The 24742-nt window shown below is 42.1% G+C and overlaps 3 protein-coding genes across 4 annotated transcripts; all 3 read right to left on the minus strand.

Moving 5' to 3' along the window:
• Positions 1-469: 469 nt before the first annotated feature.
• On the minus strand, positions 470-12489 carry LOC311011852 (segment polarity protein dishevelled homolog DVL-3-like). Its single transcript, XM_084007019.1, has 14 exons — positions 11931-12489; positions 10129-10198; positions 7981-8096; positions 6991-7239; positions 6220-6310; positions 6020-6089; positions 5774-5913; positions 5393-5469; positions 5184-5251; positions 4919-5068; positions 3499-3630; positions 3048-3215; positions 2724-2927; positions 470-1773 (listed from the first exon to the last, which is right to left on the minus strand). Exons 1-14 carry the CDS (start codon positions 12089-12091, stop codon positions 1418-1420), a joined length of 2052 nt encoding a protein of 683 aa, XP_083863145.1. The 5' UTR covers positions 12092-12489; the 3' UTR covers positions 470-1417.
• A 712-nt stretch (positions 12490-13201) lies between these two features.
• Positions 13202-20356, minus strand: copb2 (COPI coat complex subunit beta 2). 2 transcript variants are annotated; one of them, XM_084007574.1, is made up of 22 exons: positions 20261-20356; positions 19657-19794; positions 19436-19522; positions 19093-19219; positions 18801-18949; positions 18455-18601; positions 18073-18172; positions 17815-17957; positions 17409-17608; positions 17167-17277; positions 16979-17067; positions 16785-16891; positions 16495-16638; positions 16195-16325; positions 15758-15965; positions 15439-15549; positions 15046-15260; positions 14809-14947; positions 14532-14669; positions 14368-14445; positions 13945-14139; positions 13202-13671 (listed from the first exon to the last, which is right to left on the minus strand). In XM_084007574.1, exons 1-22 carry the CDS (start codon positions 20261-20263, stop codon positions 13576-13578), a joined length of 2856 nt encoding a protein of 951 aa, XP_083863700.1. In that variant the 5' UTR covers positions 20264-20356; the 3' UTR covers positions 13202-13575. The 2 variants fall into 2 exon arrangements, with proteins under 2 accessions (XP_083863700.1, XP_083863699.1); XM_084007573.1 differs by having other exon boundaries at positions 13945-14142.
• Positions 20357-21456: 1100 nt separating this feature from the next.
• LOC311012563 (retinol-binding protein 2-like) lies at positions 21457-23119 on the minus strand. The gene is made up of 4 exons (XM_084008051.1): positions 22933-23119; positions 22421-22599; positions 21817-21918; positions 21457-21615 (listed from the first exon to the last, which is right to left on the minus strand). Exons 1-4 carry the CDS (start codon positions 23108-23110, stop codon positions 21562-21564), a joined length of 513 nt encoding a protein of 170 aa, XP_083864177.1. The 5' UTR covers positions 23111-23119; the 3' UTR covers positions 21457-21561.
• Positions 23120-24742: the final 1623 nt, after the last annotated feature.

A 24742-nucleotide genomic window follows, 5' to 3' on the forward strand; every position in this document is an offset into this window, starting at 1 on the left:
GTAACAGTGGTATTCCATTTCTAGCTCCAGACGCATAGCTGCTCTAGAATGGGAGCAGGAAAACTATTTTCCCTGTGGGAAAATGGGAAGTAAGTTTGTCTTTAAACATACGTGGTTTTGTGGGTGGTCTTGTCCATCTGATTCAACTCTACTTGTTTTTTTTTCCTCTTCTTTGTCCAAGTTGAATCAAATAACCACTCTACAGGAGCCCCCATTTTTCACAGGATAATGCAGTTAAATCTAAATGTACAAAGGCTGATCTCTTGCACACATCCACATCTGTGCACCAGGTTGCCTAAACTTCACATTCCTGATCTTGAACGGTCTGGAATCTGCTGGCTTTAAAATGCAAACATGGCCCCCAGGTACCATGACAAGACAAACCCCAAAAAAGCACTGTTTGAAAATGTATTTCCCCCCCAAGCATATGCAAATACTAGAAATAAAAACATAACACATTGCAGCAAAGTTAAGTCATAAAACTATATTTATAAATAAAAAGACATTTTTTTCCTTGATAAGGGTAGTGTGAAAGACATGGTAAGAAATTCTTTGCCATTATACATTATCACAAGACAGAGTCTGAAAATGCTCTGGTTAACGGATGAAAATGCAGTCGTGTAGTGTCAAAATGACTCTCGAAGCTGGATGCACATGTTTAGCGTTGAAAAAACGAAACTAGTTGTGACCAACTATGTATATAATAAAACAAATGCATTCTTGCAGTAAGGAGGACTGCGGTTCTCTTGCACTACATACATACATTTTTCCATTTATTTCTCTTAAGTCAAGCAAACATTTAAAAGTCTGAATAAGGTTAACAGTTAGTGTTCATCTCAGCTTTCTCTCAGGTTTTTTTTCTGTGTTAGGGTGGTCAGCAAGTGGGAACAGAAAGAAAGGAAGGAGGGAAGAGGCTTCTTTCTCTCAGTTTTCATGTGAACAGGGAAGGGGGGGGGGAAGAATGTGAGATAAGGGAAGGAGAGGAGGGAAGAGTGAAGAGAACAACAAATGAAAAACATCCATGTAGAAAAGCGCTGAGTCATCTTCCCCAGCTGTTCGTTTCCACCGCCTCCCTCCCTCTCTTGCTCTTTGTCCTCACGCAAACTCTTCCCCACTGAGGAGTGGAAACGGAGAAAGGCGCTTTGGTTCCATCTTGAGCGAGGGGGTTTCTTCACTGAAGAAAGTATAGCCACTACTACTAGGAAGAAAAGCACAAGGGAGGAGGAACAACTTCTCTCTCAACATACACAACAGGGTTGGTTCCATTTCTGCTTTCGAGAGAGTGAAATCAAGGCCTTGGTTTTTTGTTTTTTTTTGCAATCTTCCCACCCTCCCGTCCCGTCATGCTGTCCTTCTCAGTCTTATAATGACACAAGAAAGCCCAATGTGTTACTTTGTTATCGGCCTACAACCTGCGCTACATCACATCGACAAAGAATTCCCCGGCATTGCCCACCGCCATGCGCAGAGACTGGCGTGAGGCGGTGAGCTCGGGGGGCACAGTGACAAGCTCTCTGCCTGGTGGGGCACCAGGTGCAGCCGTAGACAGTGGGGGCTGGGGGGGCAGGCCAGGGGGGCCATACACAAGGCCCGGACCATAGGCTATTGAGTGGGAGTTGGCACTGCGATGGCTGACAGAGCTACGGATGCTTCGCTCACTAGGGGGAGCTACCGAGCGCTCACTTGGAGCCCGGTGGCTCCTGATCTCAGTTTCACTGCCACTGCCGCCAGACTTCCGTCCCTCGTTCTTACTGCAGTTAGAGCCGCTGCTTCCTGCAAACAGAGCAGAGAAGACAACGATCATTATCAAGTGTAATATACAAACGCATCACATTTTATCAATTAAATCTGGGTGACCTTTATGAGCCGCACACTCCCATCTGGATGCCAGTGAAGTGACGCAGGCAGTACTGACCCAGTTTGTGGGAGACTCTCAGGAGAGCTGCATGACTAATGCAGACATGCTCACGGAGCATTCACTGCCTTTCACGGGCCAAACGGCTCAGCCATTACTGAAGGCAATTACATGTTTTCATTTTTTTACCACAAACAGCCTGCGTGCTTCAGAAGCAAGTCCTTCAGACTGATGCATTTAAAACTATAACCATTTCTAAGATTAAAGGAACATTCTGACAATTTGAGAAGCACGCAAGACCCTCGGTGTCTTTTAGAAAGGCAGGTCTAGGAGATGCTTAGCACCAACTGTAAAGGCTTGAGAAAGCTTCTGAGAATAACCAGATAGCAACTCCAAAACGTGTGCTGTATCTTGTAACCTAGTTAACCATTAGCCGTACATTTAACGTTAGTTTGCAACCGCAAAATGAGGACAGGGCATCTGAGATGTTTGTGCAGTCAGGGGGCCCAGCTGTTGTTAGTCAGTAAATATATCCATTACGTAAGCAAACTGTTCCTAAAACCACAATGTCTGGTTTTCTATTTCTACACACGTTACATAGACAAAATAAAACATGTGAATGAGGCTGCTTTGGAGCTGTTGGATGGAATATGTTTTACTCTTGAGATAGGTAGGCTCTTTCCTTCTCATTTTTCAAATAAGCTAAATTAAACATGCACTGCACCTACAACTGTCAAGAAAATGAAAGAAAAGAAAACAATCAACTTTAAACAAACACAGTTCAAATCTTGTTATACAATATTAATATGGCAATAATTCTGGTGTCCATCAATACGTGTTGAATATAATGGTTATCAATGCCACTCACCGCTGTGCTGGCTTCCTGCACTGCCAGCGCCTGGTCCACCATGGAAGGGCTGTTGCATGTCGTATGGGTGTGCAATGGGGAACTGGTAGGGCAGAGTCATGGGCCAGGGGGCCGACCCAGGGTGGGGCAGAGGGGGGAGAGTGTCCTGGTCTGAGGCACCCCCACTGGAACCATCATGGTCATGGAGAGACAGATGGGTCATGTCTGAGAGAGATAGAAGAACTGATTTAGACTTCCACTGTAACGTCCAACTTAGATAGATACAGATACAACTGAACCACAACACTTTCTGGAGACTCAAAGCAGAGCTTCGCGTCCACTTACTGCCACAGAGGTCTCCGAAGACATAGTAGCACTGTTCAGAGAAGGTGATCTTGTTGACGGTGTGTCGGATGTAGCCGGCCTTTAACAGATTGCTGGCATATTTACGGGCTTCTCGACGATCTGAGAACCCTTCCACGTGATGGAAGAGCCAGTCCACCACATCAGAACCTGAGGACACAAAGACGCAGGCATTTTAGGCACAGATTAGCTCATCACATCCGATGAGTATGAAACGACAGAGAATAACATCCAAGATTATTTGAATAATCTATATTTATGTGACATTTATTTGTCCACAACTCTTTTGAGCAACAAAGTCAGATAACATTTACGGCTTGAAACAAAGAATATACTACCGCTATGATATGCAACTTAAAACAATATTAAAGAATAATTATTATTCATTCTCAACTGATACAAGAAACCATGACTTCTGCTTTGAAAGACATACCAATAAAGGCGTTCGCAATGGTTATCTTTAGCCACATCCTGTCCCGCACCTCCAGACCTGACTCTGGGCAGGCCATGGCCTTAGCAACCGTTGCCATGTCGCTGTGGATGGAGAGGTGGAAGTCATCGAATCCTGGGAAAGATCAGCAGACATATTATCACAGGTGCTGAACCACTGTCGCAGCTGAAATTCTTTTGTTGTTGATTTGTATGTTTATCGCAACTGAACCGGTTTTGAATCCCCAAAAAATGTTTTTAATACACATATCAAATCTGTTGGTGTATTTGTTTTGTTCCTACAAATTTAATGAAAGCACAGCTGCGCAGAGTTACCATGTTTCTGGCAACTCCACAAATATTTGTGAGTTTTGGAATTTGCCTGAAATAATATTTGGTTTCCTGTGATCTGGACTCTAATGCGACTGTTAAGTCTTGATCATGAATCAGGCTGTATGGTACATATGACAGTTTGATACTGTAAGTACGGAGTAAATGATTAAATGCATTTCTAAATCATCAAGGAGAGACATTTAAACCCTATTCTTGTTTTTGAGAGGTATTCATTTTTCTTACTTCTAATGTAAAAAACTTCTCTTTGTTTCAGAGCAATATTAGCTGTTGGCAGTGCACATTAACAACAGCCGCACCCTTTATGCAAAACTCGACCTTTTAAGTGGCTGCAATCCATTATGAACTGTTGAGCGGATCTTATCCACACCAGATTTCTCCCTGTGTGATTTTTGAACACTGGTGCAAAACAGCGTAGACAGAAGCCATTGTTCTGATTTGAGGCAGAAACAGAATTTTCACACAATGTTAGATTCGGAGATCTTTTTTTTACTCCTTTTAAATGTCACTGTAGTGAGCACTTTAAATAACTCCTTGCAGTGATACAGTCGGCCAATTGTGCAAATTATTGAAAAAGAACGCACCAATAATCCATATATTGTAGTCAGAAATGCACAAATGTAATCATGTGATCTCAAGGAATGTATGTTCTGTCTGAAAAAGGAAATCTCCAGTAATCAGTTTCGTCAAGAAAATATGTCCAGAAAGGACAGATTTTTCTCCAGAAAGAAAGAAAAAACACCCCCGTTCTTCCAAAGATTACAGGGAAGATGAAAGTTGTGATTTATGGCAGAGTTTTGACAAGAGTTATTCAGCAGATGGAAGCTGTGAGGCTGAACACAGTAAAAGCTGGAACAGAGAGACGTCAGAGGAATGCAGCGAGAGGGCAGGGCTGCAGTTAACACAGAGATTTACTAACATGTCTGAGGAAGATACTGATATAATTGCACTTTTTGGCAGTGAGAGGGTGATAAAACTGTGATGAAGAGTTCTGGTAGAATGTAAGCGGTCTTGAATAAAAGTGCTTCAATAAGACACCATAACAGGCAGCTGTGAGGGGTGACGTTACTCACGTTCGGTCTCAGGGATAGAGCTGCTGATGGAGGAGCTGGTGGAGGTGACGGTGCTCATAGAAGGGCTCATGCCATACGCAGGGTATACCCCGGTCATGGCCGCCGTGTGGGACACCCACGCAGCTGGGTCGATGGGCCTTATTGGCTCACCTTTCGGATAAAATGTTGGTTAAGCAGTTACCAAAACAGATCCGTCTGGATGTATTTGCAGGTATTACATGTATTGAAATGAAAAGGAAAATAGGAGAGAAAGACAAACACTCACTCCTGGGCAGAGCAAAGCAACTCCGAGGGTTTGGATCCCAGCACTTGGCCACGGTCAGAGTAATGGGGCTGGAACGAAACACAGAGACAAAGAATAGTCTTAGCTTCAACTTTAGTGGAATTCAGTTATGTCCTTGTGTTATACCTGTGTTTTATGGATGAATATTTCTAAGAATTCACTTGTATAATGTGTGCCAGTTTGCTGCTTACCCTGGCTTGTGCACTATGTCCCGCAGTACTCGAACTGCGTCGTCGTTGCTCATGTTTTCAAAGTTGATGTCGTTCACCTACAGGGACAAAAAAGAAAGAAAAAAAAATATCTCACGGTTGTAAACATACGTTTGCACAAAAATATGATTCATTATGAGAATAAAGGGTAGGACACTAAATTACTATATTCCCACATAACATGGTATTACACTTTCACAGCGTTGCAGTCATTCCAATGAATTTCACCACACAAAGCTATTTGTGGGACTGGCAGTGTTCAACATGGCGTGCCATATTACAATTTGGAAGTGGCTTTGCAACAATAAAAATGGAAAATCATAATTAGAGCCATAAACACGAGTCACACACACACACACACACCTGCAACAGCATGTCTCCAGGCTCTATGCGTCCGTCTGCAGCCACAGCTCCTCCCTTCATGATAGAGCCGATGTAGATTCCTCCATCTCCCCTCTCATTACTCTGACCCACAATACTGATGCCCAAGAAGTTGTACTTCTCTGTTGAGAGGAGAGGGACAGACAGTGTGTATTCAGTGAGTGAAGCACTAGTGAAGTAACTAAAGACATTTGCAAGGAATTGTGAAAGTGTGCAGCATCCACTTACCCATGTTGAGAGTGACAGTGATGATGTTCAGAGACATGGTGGAGTCTGTGATGCTGCTGAATGACGACGACTGGAGTGAGGATGAAAGGATGAAAATAGGGAGGGAAGAAATTAAGAAGATTTTAAAAGTCAATAACAGAATTTTAATAAAGAAGTCTGGGGTAGATTTTACAGTCCTGTATGTAAGTGTGTCGTCTCACCCTGTCCATATTGGAGGCCTTAGGTTTCCGTCGGCGACGGCGGTGTCGTCTCATTAGACGAGATGAGCTCTGCTCAGTGGAGCTGCTGAATCTGAATTTAAGAAAAGAAGGAAACTTATAGAAGGCTGTGCTACATGAGCAAATATGTATTGCTACATGGGTACGTATTATTGTACCATACAAATTCAGCATTCAGGGGAAAAGAAATTCTACCAGTATCAAAAAAAATAAAAATAATAATGTGACTGAAATACCTCGACACAAACGGAAGCCGTTTTCCCATTTTTTACTGGCTTTAATATCCAGTTTAAGCATTAATGTTAACTGCATAATAAAAAGCCCTTTAAGCAGTGTTGCCATAATAAAAGTGGTGTTTGCTTTAAGTGTTTGTAAAACGGCATCCAACCCACTTCATTTCGAAGTTATGACTGACAAATCATCAGATGGCACCAATTTTAAGACATTGAGGCAAACATCAATTTCTTTCTGTGGTGGGGAGAATCTGTTATGCAGATCTGCATCAATAGGGGGAAAAAAACACCCAGATGCCCAAAGACTGAGAACAACAGTAACTTAAGTGGGTCTCAGATATTTCTACGACTCCTGGAGGAGAACACAGGGGGTAACCACAAAACCACTATTAGTCTGTGCTAATCTTTGCCAAAACCCATCATCTATAATTCCAGATGCATTCCGCAAGCCAAAATGCCTTTTCTCATTGGGAACTGAACTTTATGAACAACGAGCTGAACAGCTACACAGTATTCTGACCTGCTGGTTGCATCGTCATCCTCTGAATCGAAGCAGGAAGTCGACTCCAGCTCGCTGCTCATGAAGGACGAGCAGCTGTCGTACTCGGGGCCCCCACGTCCCATCGAACGCGAGGAGTAGCCGTTCTGCCTTCCACCTTGGTCGTTGGTGTGTTTTCGCCGCGGCCTCTCCTTCTCTCTCCTTTGGGAAACCATGGAGCCAGTCTCCGTGTCATTGTCCAGACTGTCCCGACCGCTTGCTGCTTTCCCACTTCAGAGACGGTGCACAGATGCAGGAGTTGGTTTTAAAAAGAGATAGAATTACACCACATCATCATCAAGACGGCAATCATTTAACAGCCACTTAAACAAACGTTTGCATTAAATGCTTCTTGGCATAATCACGTTTTATTTGTTTACTTTTAAACTGTGCTGAGCATAAAGCCTTCTCCTACTCAGTGTCGTTGAGGTTGCATTATGTACTTGGAAGGAATTGTTGTATTAGTTGACCCTTTTTCATTGCTATCTTGCCCCCTCATTGATTAGTCAGCTAAGTGATCATTTTGGCTTCAGTCATCTAAGATTTCTTCAGCCAATTAGTTTATGCTTTTTAATGCTGAATTTCCGATTGATTCTTTGTTGGAGAAACTCAATTTTACAAATCTGTCTATGAATGTTAGTCAACTGAGCCAACACGAAGCACGAATATAAGAAAACAGTGCTTAACATGTCTGATTAACTTCCAGAATAAAGGTAATCGAATGATAACAAGGAAGAATTATAAAAGGTAGATGTTATTCCCTCCAGGGCAGTCAGAAGGTGTCTTGCTTTCTTCCAATTTACCATTTCCTCTGTTACTGTGGTTATTATTATATTATATATTATATTAGGAAACACAGAAAATCTGAATCTATACACATGCACAGAGCTCCACACAAAGTACGCATTTTCACACATTATCCAACACCTCTCTATTGCACACCTAAGGAAATGCACCAAAAAGTCTACTCACTGATAAGAGGGTGGTCTTGAGTCTCCAATGCCCCCGGTCCTCTCCAAAGGCAGCACCGGCTCTATACTGTCTACCACTGAGCCTGTATCTGTGTGGGCCCCATCTCCAGAAACCAACTGTTAGCAGACAAGAGAGTCAGATCAGTCAGAGCAATGACACATACACTCAGAGAATACACAGGACACCGAACAAGTCGGGAGCAGACCCACGTCAGAGCACTACTGTGTTTACACTACACCACATTCAAGGACTGGGTGGTTTATCCTGTTATGTCGTCACTGCCTAAAGGCTTGGCAGTATTTAAGGATTATTAGGTATTACAATGTCTTCAAATCATGTCTTCCACTAATTTCCCACTGAAAGAGCAAAGCTGTCCAAACGCAGCTGTTGATACAAAGAAGTGTGAAAGCCCTGAGCCAACTTGTTATTTGTCTACCTGACGGTGTTGCCCAAGTAACCAAAGTGTGGGAAAAAGTGTGATCCAATGGACCATGACAGTGTTTTCAGAGGAAATTATATGACCCGTAGATTTTAACATAATATTCAGGCGTCAACATTTCCATCGTTTTTCTTTTACTTTCAGCACATTCCAGTGAACATTAATCCTGCATGCTCATGCAAGATCATCTTTGATGTTCTACTAAAGATGCGGGGTTCTGCAGTGCATATTAGTAAAGAAGCATTTACTTGCATTATTTATAAGCAAGAACGAGCTAAAAGCTAACATTTGATCAGTGTGAAACAGTCTCCAAAGTCACGGTTAGCTGATTAGCGGATAGCTGGGCTATTTAGGACTATAATTCTTGATTATTTTAATGAAGAAATGCAGTCGTTTGAACTGGAGTCCAGTTAAAAGAATCTGCTAAAATTAAATTTTATACACAGCAGGCCCACATTTAGCATCACCACACCCTTTATTTTGATCTCCCATTATTTATTTTATCCATAGTGTTTGGGCATAATATTCTCCAGTTTATTTTCATTTTAAATTAAGTATTTGGGCTATAAAAAGTCACATAACTGTGGGGGGTGAAGTCTTCAAAAAAAATCTTTCATCCACCAACAAGTTCAAAACACACAGATGTTCAGTTAAATAGACTGTACATCCAAATCTGGTTGTCAGCTGACAATAAAGCACAACAGATCAGATTGAGAGTGCTGGTCTGTTGTGATGACGCGATGACAGCGAGCCAAGAGCTCGGACCCCAGAGGACAATCAATCACATCATTGAAACAACAGATGAACGGTGGAGATAAACAAATGGACACACTGTAACAGAGATAACATTTAATTGCACATGGAACATTTGAACAACCCCCAAGAGAGAGCATCGGCTCTGAACCACAACCAACCAAACCTCAACATAGTCTAATGAAAATGACTGCAGAGGAACCCATTAGGATAAGCAGGCGTTATTATAAAGTCAAAACATAATCATATCAGCCATAATAGTGTGCTGATGACTCTCCAAAATCCCCCCTACAATTATAACCACACTATAGTAAATTAAACAAATGTGTTTGCCTTGCACATTATGAAACAGAGCACTCTCTCAACTTTATTAACCCCAGCTTGTGAAATTAAATCTTCTCGTTAGAAGACATGCAGTGAGGCTCTTTGTTACGGGGTATTTTTCGCCCATCCTGTGATTTCACTTGCTCTTAACCCAATTTCAATGTTGAGGGCAGAGGAAGGGAACACGAGCGCCAGATGTCTCTTGTGTTGTGGAGACGGGAGAATTACTGCTCGGAGCCTCTAAATTAGATACTGCATGCAAGTACATGTATGCAAGTACATGTATATGTGTGTTACGTGTTGTGACTAGCATGAGTGAGGACTTGATATCCACTTAACAACCATTGCAACTCATTTTTCTTATAAAGTGCTTAAAACACACAGACATCAAGAGAGCATGTGTCTGTTGCTCCTGTGTGACCATTATGGTGATAATGATATTATCACGCAGATGCGTAGGACATCTCCCTAGAGACAGAGTATGATTGTGGGCACAGGCCAACAGATGGGAATCATTGTTATACATGCAGACACACACATACACACACAGTTACCACACAAATACAGCAAACACAGAAACAACAAAAAATAAACAAACCAGGAAATAATTCCAGGATTTATTTTGAACCTACCCATGACACCACACGTCCGTTAAAACAGGGCAGTTTAGCGTTGTCGTCGGATATTTCCTCCTTTACCACCCTGTAAAGAGAACAAAGCCCTGTTTCAGTAAACCTTAACCAACACAAAAGCACTCTGGGGGCAATAAACACGAAGCTGGAGACGGGCAATCCTTCCATCAGGTTGGACAAGGACAACTGGGACGCCCAAAGCTTATTTAATAGCGCACTCAGTACACAGTACAGTTACACACTGCTGGCCAGAGATATACAATATTGCCTAATTCCTAGGAAATGTTTTTGCTGATTATTGTAATAAAGGCAGATCAACAATTCAAATGCATCCCCTAAACCTTTCTGCAAAGACGAATGTGCTCCTTGATGCTTTATCCCTGATACCAGCATCATGGATGGTAATACAAGCTGAAGAAACAACATAGTTAAAGAATCCAAGAAAGCACAAGAACAACATGCTACCGTACAGTGCAGCACTGTTAACAAAATCCCAGAATCTAAGGGGGGCTGCAAGTCAAAGAAGGGCAGGTTTGAAATAAATTAGTTCGGGCATTATATGCGTCTGTCTAGACATCCCAGGCTGATAAAAAAAAAGCTATTGGCTGTGAAAATTAACAAGATGTGACATTTGTTTCTGCCTGCATGCTTTAACCAGTTCAACTGTATGAGATTGCAGCAAACCTTTCCAGTCAATCAATCTTTGACAGATTTCCTGCTTGCAAGAACCAAGAACAAAACAGGCATGCATACATGGCAAGCGCCTCAGTCTAGTGGTGATGACAAGATTTAGCCGTGTCTTCCAGAGAAGAGGGAATAGTGATGGTCAGTGAGACTTCCTTTGAGAGTCTTGGTAAATATTAGCACCGGTCTCTATTCCAGTCCAACTGGTTGCTCAATCTATACCACCGTTTCGAGTAAAGGTTTCAATCACCCACTTACAGGATATCCCTTCACCCTTTCACAGCGTGAATAGCTGTGGGTGCTTTCAAAACATCTCTTTACCACTTGCAAATGTTAACAAGTTGTTGCCCCACCCTGGCTTGAGTTTAGCCAAAAATAACTTTGGAAACCGGGTTGATTTTCTTTTTTTCTCTTCTAAATAGTACATCCCCCCCTCTCTCTCTTTTTTTTTTAACTCGGTAGACGGTACTGTCTGGGGGGCATAAAACGTCTAGTTTTCCAGCCATGTTTTAACACAAAAGGACATGCTCATAAAGCTGTCAGGGTGATGAACAGGGCATTCCTGTGTCCAACTCTGCATTCCTCGGGCTAATAGACAACAACAGCAGCAGGGGCCTGCTGGACTCACTGACTAACTGAAACCGACCGTTTACATCCTGACATTAGCCCAGTAGCAAACACGTAACACACATTAGCCAACAACTGACAGCATGAAACGGGTTATTATCACTGTTGTCAAATAACCACCTTTCCCTCCCCACTTTAACCAAGATGGGTTAAAATGTCATTCAAGTACTTTCACCCGTGTTGGTGAAACGGACAAATACCAAACTGGATGAGACAAAGTCAAGGCACGAGACGCATAAGCGACCCACACAGGCAATGTAAACAAACGGGCTCGGGACGCTGAACAGACCTGCTAGCGCTGGCTGCTAACAAAGGAAGCGCAGTACACGTAACGTTAGCGAGCTAACCAGGTAACGTTTAAACTGGTGACAAGCCGGTCGGGAAGGCTAACAGCTAAGTTAAGGTTGATCCAGCTGTACTAACGTAGAAAAAACACACAGCGGCGTTGAGTCGATTCCATGTTAAACACCATACACCCTTTGAACAGTTACCCGAAGTCATCGTCCATGGATTTGAAGAAGAATTTGTAGTTTGGTTTCTTGAGGACGTTTTTGAAGTCTGCCAGAGTGACTTTGTCCGCCGGCACCGACAGTTTCACCAGATACGGTGTCTCCTGGTCGTCGAGGTGGTAGATAATTTTGGTCTCCCCCATCTCGGACTGCGGCTAAGGCGAGGCAGGCAGGGTGCATCAAGCCGAGGGCCTGGCAGGCTCCCTCTCGGGCCCCGACTCCCCGTGGCGCTGGCGGCGGCTGTGCCGTGGTCCTCCCGGCTCGCCCCGGCTGACCTACTCGCTGCGTAGCCCTGGTTCTCTGTTTTTCTACGCCAGCTCGCTAACGTTATGCTTGCCTTTCTATTCCAAAAAGCACCTTGCTCTTCCGCGAAAAAGTCCGAACACCTATTAAATCGCTTAGTTCCCGTTTGTATTAAACGTCCCAATATACCACGACGCGTTTAGGAATAAGTGAGAAACAGTTTGAAAACGCAGTTAAGACACACAATCTCTGGAGCGTCGGTTTTCTCTTGTCGCTAGCTGCCAAGCTCGGTACTTTGTTGCACACGAAACTGCACAAAATCATCCAAGCCCGTCTCGGAGGGGCGCCCTCTACAGGAGAGGAGGAGAGTGACAGCTTTGGATATTATTGCTTGCTGCTGCAGTGCACGAGTCGGAGGCGGCCATAAAGGACATTAGGGCCCCTGCAGCCACATTAGGGACAGAAAATGATATCATGGGGGCATAATGGCTCAGAGGTAATATATAAGCAGGGGATTTAATAAGCATTTTCTTCTTAACACACTATAGCTACAGGAAGGCTACAGCCAAGCAATCTAAATGGAATTGCCCTTGTGCATTTTAAGAGGCACTTTAAGGCACATACAGTTGGTTCACCCACATAGGAATTTCAACAGATTATTGTTACATGTTAGGTGTGTACAAATGCCTTCTCAAAAAAAATTACCTATTATTATCTAGTATTATATTCATACAAGAGCACATCACTTGAGTTATGTCAGCATCAACATACTGTAGCTTATTTTGGAATGTGCCTTAAACCAATTACACAACATGACCAATTAATGGTTCATCTCCAATTAGTAAAGTTAGATGGATGGCATGACATAATAAGTAACATGTCTAAGATCTTTAACTGTAAAATGCAACATTTATCCCCCTTCAAACAAAGACTTCTCTCATAGACCTACATAATGAAACTGTAGCATCACTGTGTTTTACCATTTCATACGAAAACTCTCAAATCAGATGTGAATATGTACAGCAACCGCACTTTATTGGACTGAATTAACTTTGATTTGCAATTACAGACAACACAAAGCAAAGAGCAAATATAACATATCACTCAGTGGACTGTTAGTGAAAGTTTCTCAAACAATCAATAAATGGTGTACAAAATGGAGACTCTGAAATAGACATGGTGTGTCCATCTTTTCTGTTCTTCTGAGAATAAATCATTGCTGATCTCATTATCATCATAATCTGCTTAAATCCAACCACTGCAGTAGGTGGACATGACAATATATTTTGACGTACAAATACAAAAAGGGGAAAAGGGAGTTTGGTCTCTTTCTTTGTTTTAAATAAGCTCTGAAGATCGCTGGGAAGCAGAGTGGTGTCAGGTATCAGTCGTCTAGAAAGTCGTCATCGAGGTTAACATCTGTGGTGTCGATGTCATCCAGCTCCATGTTGTCCAGGTCCACGTCCAGCTCATCCAAAGTCTACATGAAGACACACACAACGGAAAATTTGTTTTTTATAAGAATTCTTCTTCTTTTAATATTCTATTTAGTAACATTTTATCTGTGGGGTTTCTATTTAAATAATATGTCAGCCACTTGGAACTGTATGTTTAAAAGATGTCCTTTTTAATAAAAAACAAACATAATGCTACAAAATGGTAATTCAATCAGTCAGAAGCTTGTTATATTTTTTCATGGTGAAAAACAAACAATATAATCAAAAGATAAAAGTTGAAGAAAGCCAAGTCTAACCTCTTTTTGTGACTCTGAGAACTCGGGGATTTCCTCCTCCTCCTCCTCCTCTTCTTCTTCTTCTTCTTCCTCTTCTTCTTCTTCTTCTTCTGTGGCCACTGCTGTAGGAGCAGCAGGTTCAGGCTGAGAAGATGTGACAGATGTCACGGCTGCAGCAACAGGAGCTGCTGCCACTGACTCCTCACTGTCCGGAGTCTGCTGGAAAATGTGAGTCAAATAGTTTGGCTGAATGTTTGAATATTAAAGAGCATTGGTGGCTCTAGTTTTTAACTGAACCTTTGAAAAAGTTTTACTCATTATAGGAGGTGCAGAGGGTGAACAGTGCAAGTGACATCCTGTGCAACTGTCAGAAAATGCTATGCATCAGGTTGCTATGAGTTAAAAAGTTGGCCTAGAAGAAATTGTTGGATACTGCAGACAAACCTTGGAGACGGCAGGAATGAAGGTTCCTTTGGGCTCGTATCCCTGAGCCTCCTCAAGAATATTCCTGTCTTCGTTGAGCTGAAAAATGTTGGGAGTTTGTTAAAATACAGGAGAGGATTGGACACAACTACCTCATGTGTCAGTTTAAAACGTGTGCAACTCACCGTGACGAGAGGATACTCTTTAGCAGGCCTAGTAGTGCCCAAGCAGGACTCTCGGAGGTAATGCTCAGCCGCAAAGGCTTCTTTCAGCCCGGGGAACAGATTCTCATACTCTGTGGGATCTGCTAGGGACTCTGCCGCCTGTCATGAAGATTCAGGACAGCGTTATGGTTTTCTCCACTTAAATATGCCGCAGACTGTTTTCTGAATATTAGTTTAAAAGTTATTTGGTGTATCATTTCTTTTTCAAATAAACAAGTATCCAGATAACAGAACTGACCTTTGTGTTGACCTTAGCCAGGTTCTCCCTCCATAATTTGACCACACGGGACACCTGACTGGGCAGGTAAGTGCGAGCCAGGAAGGCAGCTTCAGGCAGTCGGTTTGTCCGGATCAGAAGCTCCAAACACTGATCCAAACTGTATAGAAAAGCGGACAATTACCGCACATTCAATGTGATCAATACACATCCTTTCCCTATATTTTCCACCAATTGTCACATTCATCTGGTACTCACTTCCCCTGCAGGAAGTAGGTCATGAAGGCCACATTGTTCTTGCCGTCCTTCTCTGCCCCCTCAGCCAGCTTGCCCACCATTGTCGTGTTACCGGAAGCTGTGGCGAGGAGCAGCAGGCCACCGTAATCCTGGGCGTGGTGCAGGCACTCCTGGGCCAGGCCAAATTGGCACTTACTGATAGCCAGCTCTGCTAACTGCTTCCACTTCTGCTCCGCCTGCAGAGGTTAGAATGACAAATATTAAAAATGTACTGGACCTGACCAGTGATGGCATTAAATGTGTGAAGGGCAAAATCTCTTGTGCACCATTGTGACTCGTCTGGTAATTTTTTTTAGAAGGTGAGAAGATGTAATATGTCATAAAGTTTGCCTTAATTTCAAATTATGCTCTTACCTCTGCCTCCACTGCCAGCTGGTAGGCGATTTTTAACTCTCCCAGCTGCAAAGCAAGCTCAAACCTGTGTTCTGGGTCTGTGGACACAGCTAGTGCCTGCTGCTTGAAGCCCTGAAGAAACACAGAAACAAAACCCATCAACATCCTACAAGCACGTAGTGTACATCATTTCTAGATTCTTAAAAAAAAATCAAGTTATCAAGTTGGGAACATAAAAAAATAGTGTATTGTTTCTTTCTTTTCTTGACCAATATTCTATGCAATAATCAACATTTCATTGTTCCTATGTGCAATAAAGTCTCCTATGGTATTTCCATACCTGCTTCTCCAGGAAATGGGCCACCCTGGTCCGCTGCTCTTTAGGAATGGTTGGAAGCACCTTGTCAGCCATTCCAAAGTCCCTCCTCATTACGGCAGTCTGGTACTCCAGGACAGAGACCAGCAGGGAGTAGCTAACAATGTTGAGCTCCTTGTCTCCAAGGTACAGACGGTCATCTTTTGGTATGTAACCCAGCAGGTACATGGTTCTGCAGGGAGAGATGGCATGACGCATCATTCACAGCTATCAAACTTTAAGAGCCTGCCTGTTATTTTCTGAATATTGTATGCAACTGTGATCAGTTTACTGTATTATTATTATAAGCATACAATTAACAAGTTGCTTCTGAGACACACACACTGCAGGTAGGTATATTACATTTTATTCAGCAAATCATATACCCACTTAAATTCAAGCTGAACTGCCGGTATTTGTACCTGTCCAGGTGAGCAATAGTGACGATCTCTCCCCCTACATAGTAGTTGAGTCTGTTCACAGAGCTGGTGTAGATGAAGCAGTCTCCTACCCAGAGTCCAGTCTTCACAATCTCCTGGATCTCTCCCTGGACCTGGACATAAAAAATAACCACACAAAAGGTGATGAATGTAACGGATAAGTCGAAAGCGAAGAAAGTTGAAGCTGTGCTACATAATAGCACTCTGTGTATAACCATGATTCATTCGGACATACATTAAACCCATTACGGAATTTTAGAACTGAAAGTTTAAAGGACCGACCTCAAAGGCATCTTCAATACCATCCTCTGTCACTCCTTCGTTATTTTCTTGAGAAGAAGCCACTTTATCTGACATATAACGCAGAATGAAGAAGGACTCCTCGGTAGCGATGCAGACCAGTTCACCAGAGTCTGACCAGAAGATCTGTTCAAATTACAAAAAAAGAGGGGAAAGGGTGAAGGAGAGAATGACACAGAAATAGTAACTTAAATTACCTCTCTCAGCCTTTAATAAATAATTCAAACAGAGACCGGGACCTAAAATGAAAATAAAAAGTAAGTCAGTCCTACATGTTTGGGCTGGATCTCGATGCGGCGGATCAGCTCGGTGTTCTCCCAGTCATAAAATGCCAGGCCATTCACTGATCTCACCCCAAGCAAGAAACCTCCATAGATCCCTGCAGGGATGAATAGGACAACATCCAGTGAGGAAGACAGTGGGAGCTATCCACTTCGAAAGTCTACAATGTTACACCGATGTTTACCTTCAGCTCCAAAGTCAGGCTTAAAAGATTTCTTTTCTTTGAAGTTTTTGAAGATTTTGACGATACTGTTGCTTTCTCTGATAGCATATCTGTTATTAAAAATAAAAAAAGAAGAAGACCGTAGCAGTTAACTTTCTAATACAGAGGTGTCCAGCAGTGATCACATCTATTTTAGACAGCATACTTACTCAGATGAGTCGTGTGCCCATGCAAACTCCTGTGCTGAGCCAAAGCTCTTGTTCCTCAAAGCCATGGCAGTATAGATGATATACTCTCCATCTCCGCACACCACAACAAACCTGGGGCACACAAACATGCATCATTACTGATTCACCTCTAATCTGGCAAACAAAGACAGATAATATGTGGTGCCATGGCTGACGTTTCTGAAACAATCCTAACCAGTCAAAGGGCCTGGATGTGTGCATACCTTCCATTCGGGTTATGCTGGATGGTTTGGGGGTATATCTCACAGCTGCCCATGTCTTTGACAGCCAACGGCAGCCTCTCTCCATCCTTTATTTCGGCGTCACCCATCGCCTTCAGGTTGGCTTGCTGTATCTCACTGTGTTTAGCCCAGATGATTTTTCCATTAGTGTCCATAGACATTGCCGGCTCTTCTCGACCCACCTACACAGCAGACGGAGACAAAGACATTTCATTTGATATTACAATACATTTCATATTCATAACAATAACAGATAAAATTCCTTTGTAAGGCACTTGTTTTTTTCCCCTTTTTTCTTCCATATTACTACTAGCTCTATGTATGTTAATATAGTAAGAGTTTCTTTACAATCAAAATACATTTTCAAGAATTACTGTCCTTCGCTCACCTTGATGATGATGCTGCCTTCATCGTAGCCCAGCGCCACATTGTTGGAGCCCCTGAGGCCACACACACACCACACTCTCTCCATGCCATAGTTCAGAGTGCTCTCCAGGCGGTAAGTGCTTGAGTGCCAGATACGCACCGTTCCTACAGACAGAGGGGGTAACATTGCATAAAGCAATGATCAATGAGGTCATGAGGGAAGATGCATTCTAAGGGGGTTTTGTGTACAGAATTGAGGATGAGTGGGATTCCCGCTCACCGTCCTCTGATCCAGTGATGATGATGGGCAGCTCAGGGTGGAAGCTGACGCAAGAGACATTCTGGGCATGGCCCTCCAGAGTCTGAACACAAGTCTTGTTCTACAACACACAGAGGAAGACATTTAAACATTTAGATATAGACACAATGCTAAAGGATGCTTATAGAAAGGATGTATCTGATCAATGATGAAAATATGTATTCTTTTTAGAACTACCAACCCTTTCAGTAAGGTATAATCATGACTTTTTATAATGTAACAAAGGTCCATTTTCAGCTGGAATTACCCTGTGCTTTGCTCAAGAGCTTATTAGTTCTAAGATCAGTGTGCTGTTGCTTACTTTCACCTTCTTGTGTGGGAAGTGAATTAAACGTTTTCTAACCTGGTAGTCCCAGATCTTTACTTGGCGGTCATCAGCCCCTGAGATGAGGTATGGCTTGTCTCCTCCACTGTAATAGTCAATGCAATTGACTCCTTTCTCGTGACCCTCCAAAGTGAAATTGGGAGACGAAGAGCCTAACTGCCAAACCTGAAACAACCAAGAGGACACGGCAGACAATCGTTGAATTCTTATTACTTATATGTATATTTAAGGGCGAGAATAAGCTTGCTCTATAGTCATTAGAGAAGCTGTAGAACCGCGATAGGATCTGTGTGTCCCAGAGTCCCTATGACAAGATCAAATTAACAGCAGTAAAGTTGACAAAAGCAAAATCAACAGTCCCTGCCTTAATTGTCCTGTCCAGGGAGGCACTTGCAAACTGGTTGTTGTCCTTTGGGTTGATGACAATCTGCATGACATAGTGAGTGTGACCCTCAAACACTTGGCTGCACGACCACTTCTTCTCCCAGTCCCATAGCTTGATCAACATGTCATCTGCACAGAAACACATGTATGCTAGTTTGCACTCACTACACACGCATTTGAGGACACTGATATATAGAAACATTTGAAGTTTTTTTAAATTAACGTAAGAAGAGTATGCTTCCTCTTAAGACATCATAAGTTTACTAGCGTACCACTGCTGGTGAGGATGTAGGGCTGGGTCGGATGGACAGCGATGCAACGGATGTAATCAGAGTGGGCCTCAAACATGTGGACACGCTCCAAGGTGTTGTAGTTGAACACTCTGATCTGCATATCATCCTGTAAAGCAAGATAATCAGATGTAAAGCCTTAATACAAACATTGTGATCTAATAACTGCTCAAAGTTTTATTGCACATGCCCAACCAACACTTGAAACACATCAAATTAAACACATGCAAGCTCAACCTCTTATAAACTACTAGTACTACTAGTTACTATAACACTGCCGGTGTTACGGATGACAACTGTCGTGACAATAACACATGCAACTTACCGCTCCTGTAATGACCCAGTTCTTCCTTGCCACAAACTTGGAAGCTCTGACAGGGAGGTCACATACTTCAAAGGTCTTGACGAGGGTCTGGAAACAAACAAAACTGCTCAATTGGTTTGCAACAGCATCGCTGCTTTAGGTGTTTTCCAAGTCAGCTGTTGACTATGAAGTAACATATTCAAGCGTGGATTTTTACGTTAGTCCCGTCCATTTGTGATCACCTGTGTTTCGTGGTTCCACACGCAGACGCTGCCGTTGTACAGACTGGCAAGCATCCATGGTTCAGTAGGGTGGAGGTCCACACTCTTCACACGGTCTGACCGGGCTGTCAGCCTCCGCTTGATGTCCAGCCTGAGAGGCTGTAAAGACAGAGGACATCGGGGTCTCTTCCTAAGCCGTTCAAACTTTCAACATGAGTGGCTTTACATGTGGTTTTAAATCATTTAGTAAAACTCGGTAGCGTCCGGGTAAAGAAACGCAATAATACGCCAGATCCTAAAGCCATCATAACCGTTAGCATGTTACCATTTAGCCTAAAATATTTCAATCTAAACGTATACAACTTATCATATATAATTCGACAACTGACTAAAAATACCCCTAAGCACATATAACTCAAGCTTACAAAGAATTGTTATTAGAAATGATAAACAGCCGTTAGCTACAAGCTATCATGCTAACTCAAGCTAGTTGCTAGCCGCTAAGCTATTTACAAAAAGGCATGATTATTTGACACTGTCACTGTCCTTATAAAAACAAGCCAGGGCCATACGATGACCTGTATGGAAACAAAACACGATGTCAACTATTTGAAACGTCTCTTACCATGTTTTATCCCCGTGTTGTCACAATAAAATCTGTCAAATGAGATGCGAACTGTTTCAACAGGGGTCTAACTGCTACGACTACAGTGAACGGAGCACTGGATACTGACGTGGAACTTCCTGAAACTCGATCTCGCGTGATTTGCGGTCTGGAAATGGTGACGTGACATGAAGGCCTTCCACACGGCTATAGTCGACGCCGGGTGACACGGGGACAAGCAACACATCTGCACGGTTAATCGTTATCAAGTATAACTACACGAGTTGAGATGCTATCATGCCGACCTTGGTCGGAGGATCGATAAAAGAAATCAATCATCACTGAGGTGATTGAATTCATTTCATGACACCATAGAGGTGACTGGTAAAAGTTAAACTATCATGGCCTTGAATTTGCATATCAACATATCTTGTTATACTGAGGAACGTTTCTTGTTAACATAAAGAAAATCTGATTTTTAATCATGAGTAAAATGTTGTTGTGACAAGATAGCTTTCTTGTAGTAGTAGTAATAATAATAATAAAACTATGTATATACAGTATATATATAATATAATATAATATAATATAATATAATATATATATGCACACAGCATACTTTGGAATAAACACAAGAATTAAATGTGTTGCTTTAAATCATCTAAAGAGTTCCTTTTTCAGTAACAACAGTCGTATCATCAGCTTCCTCAATATTTGCAGACAGAAAATGACACACTACTTAAATTCTCATGTAGCCAAATATGAACAAAGTTGTCATTTATGAGGCTTAGATAAATTAATGTTATTGTTATATAATTACATGTCAGCTCCAGGACACTGCCATCTTTTCCTACCAGATGTCAATGCATTGCTTTATAATACACTGAATGACTGTAAGATGTGTTCAATGTAACATGTAAAAACTGTGAAAATCATAACTGTTGTAAAAGTCAGTTCATTTGTCTGTTGTCACCACACAGGCCTACACTTCCTCAAGAGAAGGGATGTCAGGTAATGTTAATTATATGTGTCTTGGAATGAAAAAAATACTGTTTAGTTAGACTTAATATTCATTTGGCTGTTGATCAGCAACCTTGTGTTAATACTTTCACTCTCTCTAATGTTAGACCCATTTTTAACAATCAGACTTAAAGGTGATTCATCATAGTAACAAGTTGTTCTTAAGTCACACACAACACAATATGTATGTCTGAAAGCAGCTTTATTTATTATGTTCATACGTTTGATGTGTGCGAAAACATGTTATTGAGGCGCATATAGACACTTTGTTTACCAAGAAAATGAAAACAGATATTTGCCTTTTATTCTTTTTTCTTGAACACTTGAACACAAACTACATCTTCACACGACAGCTCCTGCGGGAGGAAAAAGAGATTACTAGAAAGAATTAGAGCGATAACAGTGTTAAAACTCTCCTCGTCACACTTCACAATCACATTCTGCTGTGCGATAAAACCCAACGCATTTCTTTTTTTTTATTGAATCCATCAGCCCATGTTCTGGTTCAAATATTTCAACCAAAAGCTAATCGTCATGACAGATAACGCCAAACCCACCAGGTAGAGTTTGTCTCCTTCGATCCAGTGTTTCCAGGCACGGTTGGCCTTCTCTCCTTTCTGAATGCACACCAGCTTGTCCCCTTCCCAGGTCACCAGACACTACAAGGCAGTATGTATTCATTCATTATTAAATGCACATTTAAAGCATCTAGAGTAAAGCTTCCTCCTGTCACTACTTTTACAACTCACAGGGTCACTTTTGTATCAGAAGAAGTAAGAATTGTCTAAAAAAATGACTAAACACTTCACAAATAACCTGTTTATACATTGTAATATAGTATACAGTGAACATAATTTCCTATTTTCCCTTTGACTTGATAATAAAAGGATATGGTCAAATGTCTGCAGGTATCACATGCAATGATATTAAGAGAGGCTGAAGATTTAAGTAAGATATTTAAGTCCCCCTTTTCCCTTAACTTTGTTTTTCCCAAATATCCTGACCAGTGCCTTACTGGTCATTTATATAATATGGTACGCTTCAATTGGTTGCATGTGTTTCCAGTAGTAATGTTACACAACATGCTTACAGGATCACATAATCACAGCAAAGTAAAGGGGAAATATCAACTCGTCACCCACATACGAAAGGTCGACCCACCTTGATGTTTCTGTTGTCTAGTCCTTTGGTGTACTCATCAAACTCGACCCCTACAGTAAAGGCAAGCTCATAATTCCTGAAGGTGCTCAGCGTTTTGAAGCCAAACCGGTCTCCATCTTGGGTTACCACTTTGGTCTGAGATAGGGAGATGGCAATCTTTCTTGTAGCAAAGTCGATATCTAGAGCCAGAAGAGAAGAAACTTGATTATACCATATTTTTAGATATAATCCATGACACAGTAAGACCACATCTCTGTGAATAATTACATAGTTGACAAGATATGATTTTTAAATAAAAATACGTGTAGTATTTGGCATTATAGCTGCTGTAAACTCAATAATTTGTGGTGAAATAATTGCTTTTTTTTGCATTAGATTACACAATAACGCAGGAATACTCTTAACGGAGATTGGATTCAGCTGATTTTTGTTGTAACATCACCTTGAAACTCTACTTTAAACACATAATATCAAAAGCAAAATAATATCCAACCAAACGAAACGTTTCTTACCCAACACTTTCAAATACTCCTCAAATTTATCACTGGTTTCCAGTATCCATTTCCCACTGAAGTCCACAGGCATGATGGCAGCTGGTGACGATCCGTATGTGTTGTGTGTGTAGACTTTAGACAGTGGATGGAGGGGAAAAGTGCAGGGTGTCCTCCCGCTTTTATGAGTCGGGGGCATGAGGGCAGAGGACTATTGATAAGGGAACTATTGATAGCTAGAAGGGGATTGGCAGGGGCAATTGTTTTGGAGGGGGAGGTGGAAGACTCGCCCCTTTCTTTCGGTCTTTACAGTCATTGGGGTGACCACCCACCTGCACACGCACACACACACACACACACCCTGTGCACAATGTACAGACAGGAGAATTATGTAACATCTGTGAGGTAAATTCCTATTTAATCATGTATTTCTGTTCTGATCAGGACTTATAAATGCCCATTCAGGGTGTCTTCACACATTACACTGCAGTGTTTGATGTGTGGCAAATGGCTGTCTGTCCTCAAAGCATATTGCAGGACCATTTACCCCCGGGGCGTTGCTAGACAAGACATACTGGGGATGCCTCATGCTTGCAAGGATTAAAGATCTTCAGAGGTCAGGATATGTCTACTGGTATTTCATTCAGTCCCACCTGCATTAAACTAAACTGATATTTCAGCTGCAACGACACATCTGCCCACAGTGTGTGCTCTTTGTTGGTTCTTTTTTCTGTGGCAAGTTCAGATGCAAATACAGATAACCTGAACTTTTAGCCTGAAGGTTAATAAAGTTCAACTGGTTTTAAAGTAAAAAAAAAAAAAACAGCATTCGTGACTAGTTTTGGAAATAATGTTATAATAGTGAGTTAAAAGTGAGTTTGAAATGAGGAACTCCTTCTCCTTCACTGAATCCTTGGCACTTAAACTGCTATAGTCCGCCATTCTCCCTGGATTCAAATGAAGCGCATATGCTCAAGAGGTTCAGGAATCAGCATACTCAAAGAGCATCATCTGATTCCAGGGATCATTAAAGGGGTAATTTCTAATGAAATTGTTATTAAAATGTTCATTGCATTACCACCTGTGACCACAGGTGATGCCATATTATCCTTACAACTACACAAGATGTCTCCTACTTCACTGTCCATTCTGTGCAGTATGTAAGTTAATTGTGACGTCACAAAATCATGCGTTTACGTCCTGAAACTCTGCACATTCTGCACAGTGCAAGTCAAACAGTGAAGTAACAGTAAGGAAAGGGGGTCTTTCAAATGAAAACATCCCCTCCAGTATTGAGGAGTTCACCTGTTGATTGCTGATCAAAATGAGAGAACAGTTATAGATCACCCCTGCACTTAGTAGAAATGTTTTATTAAGAATAAATTCAATTGCAGATTTTACCCTGGCGCCAGACTCTGTTTCGACTTGAGACCATCATTTCTTTTAACCGCCAAAGCACGAGCTGGAGAGATCAATAACAACCCCCCTGGGGAACCATAAATAAACAGAACCCGCAGGTTGGCGCTGGCATGGTGGCGGGGAGTGAATGCACAAGAAGCAATAGGAGGCCGGGCAGCAGCGGTGGCAGAGAATGAGCAAGTGAGTCGGACACTTAAAACAGACTCGATTGGTGGGCCCTAATGGTTATGCATAAAGTTAGCTGACAGATTAGCTGATTCAGAGCGCAGCTCGGGGCTCCAGATGTCTGATGGAAGCTCCGCATGCTTCACTTCACTCACTGAGATCCTCCTGTAGAGGCCCTCAGATTCCTTCCCCATGTTTCCAGAGAAAAGGAGCTTCATTGAGTGTGGATCTTCAATGTCATGCTTTT

Source organism: Eutrigla gurnardus (genome assembly GCF_963514095.1).
Source record: "Eutrigla gurnardus genome assembly, chromosome: 4".
Taxonomy (NCBI): domain Eukaryota; kingdom Metazoa; phylum Chordata; class Actinopteri; order Perciformes; family Triglidae; genus Eutrigla; species Eutrigla gurnardus.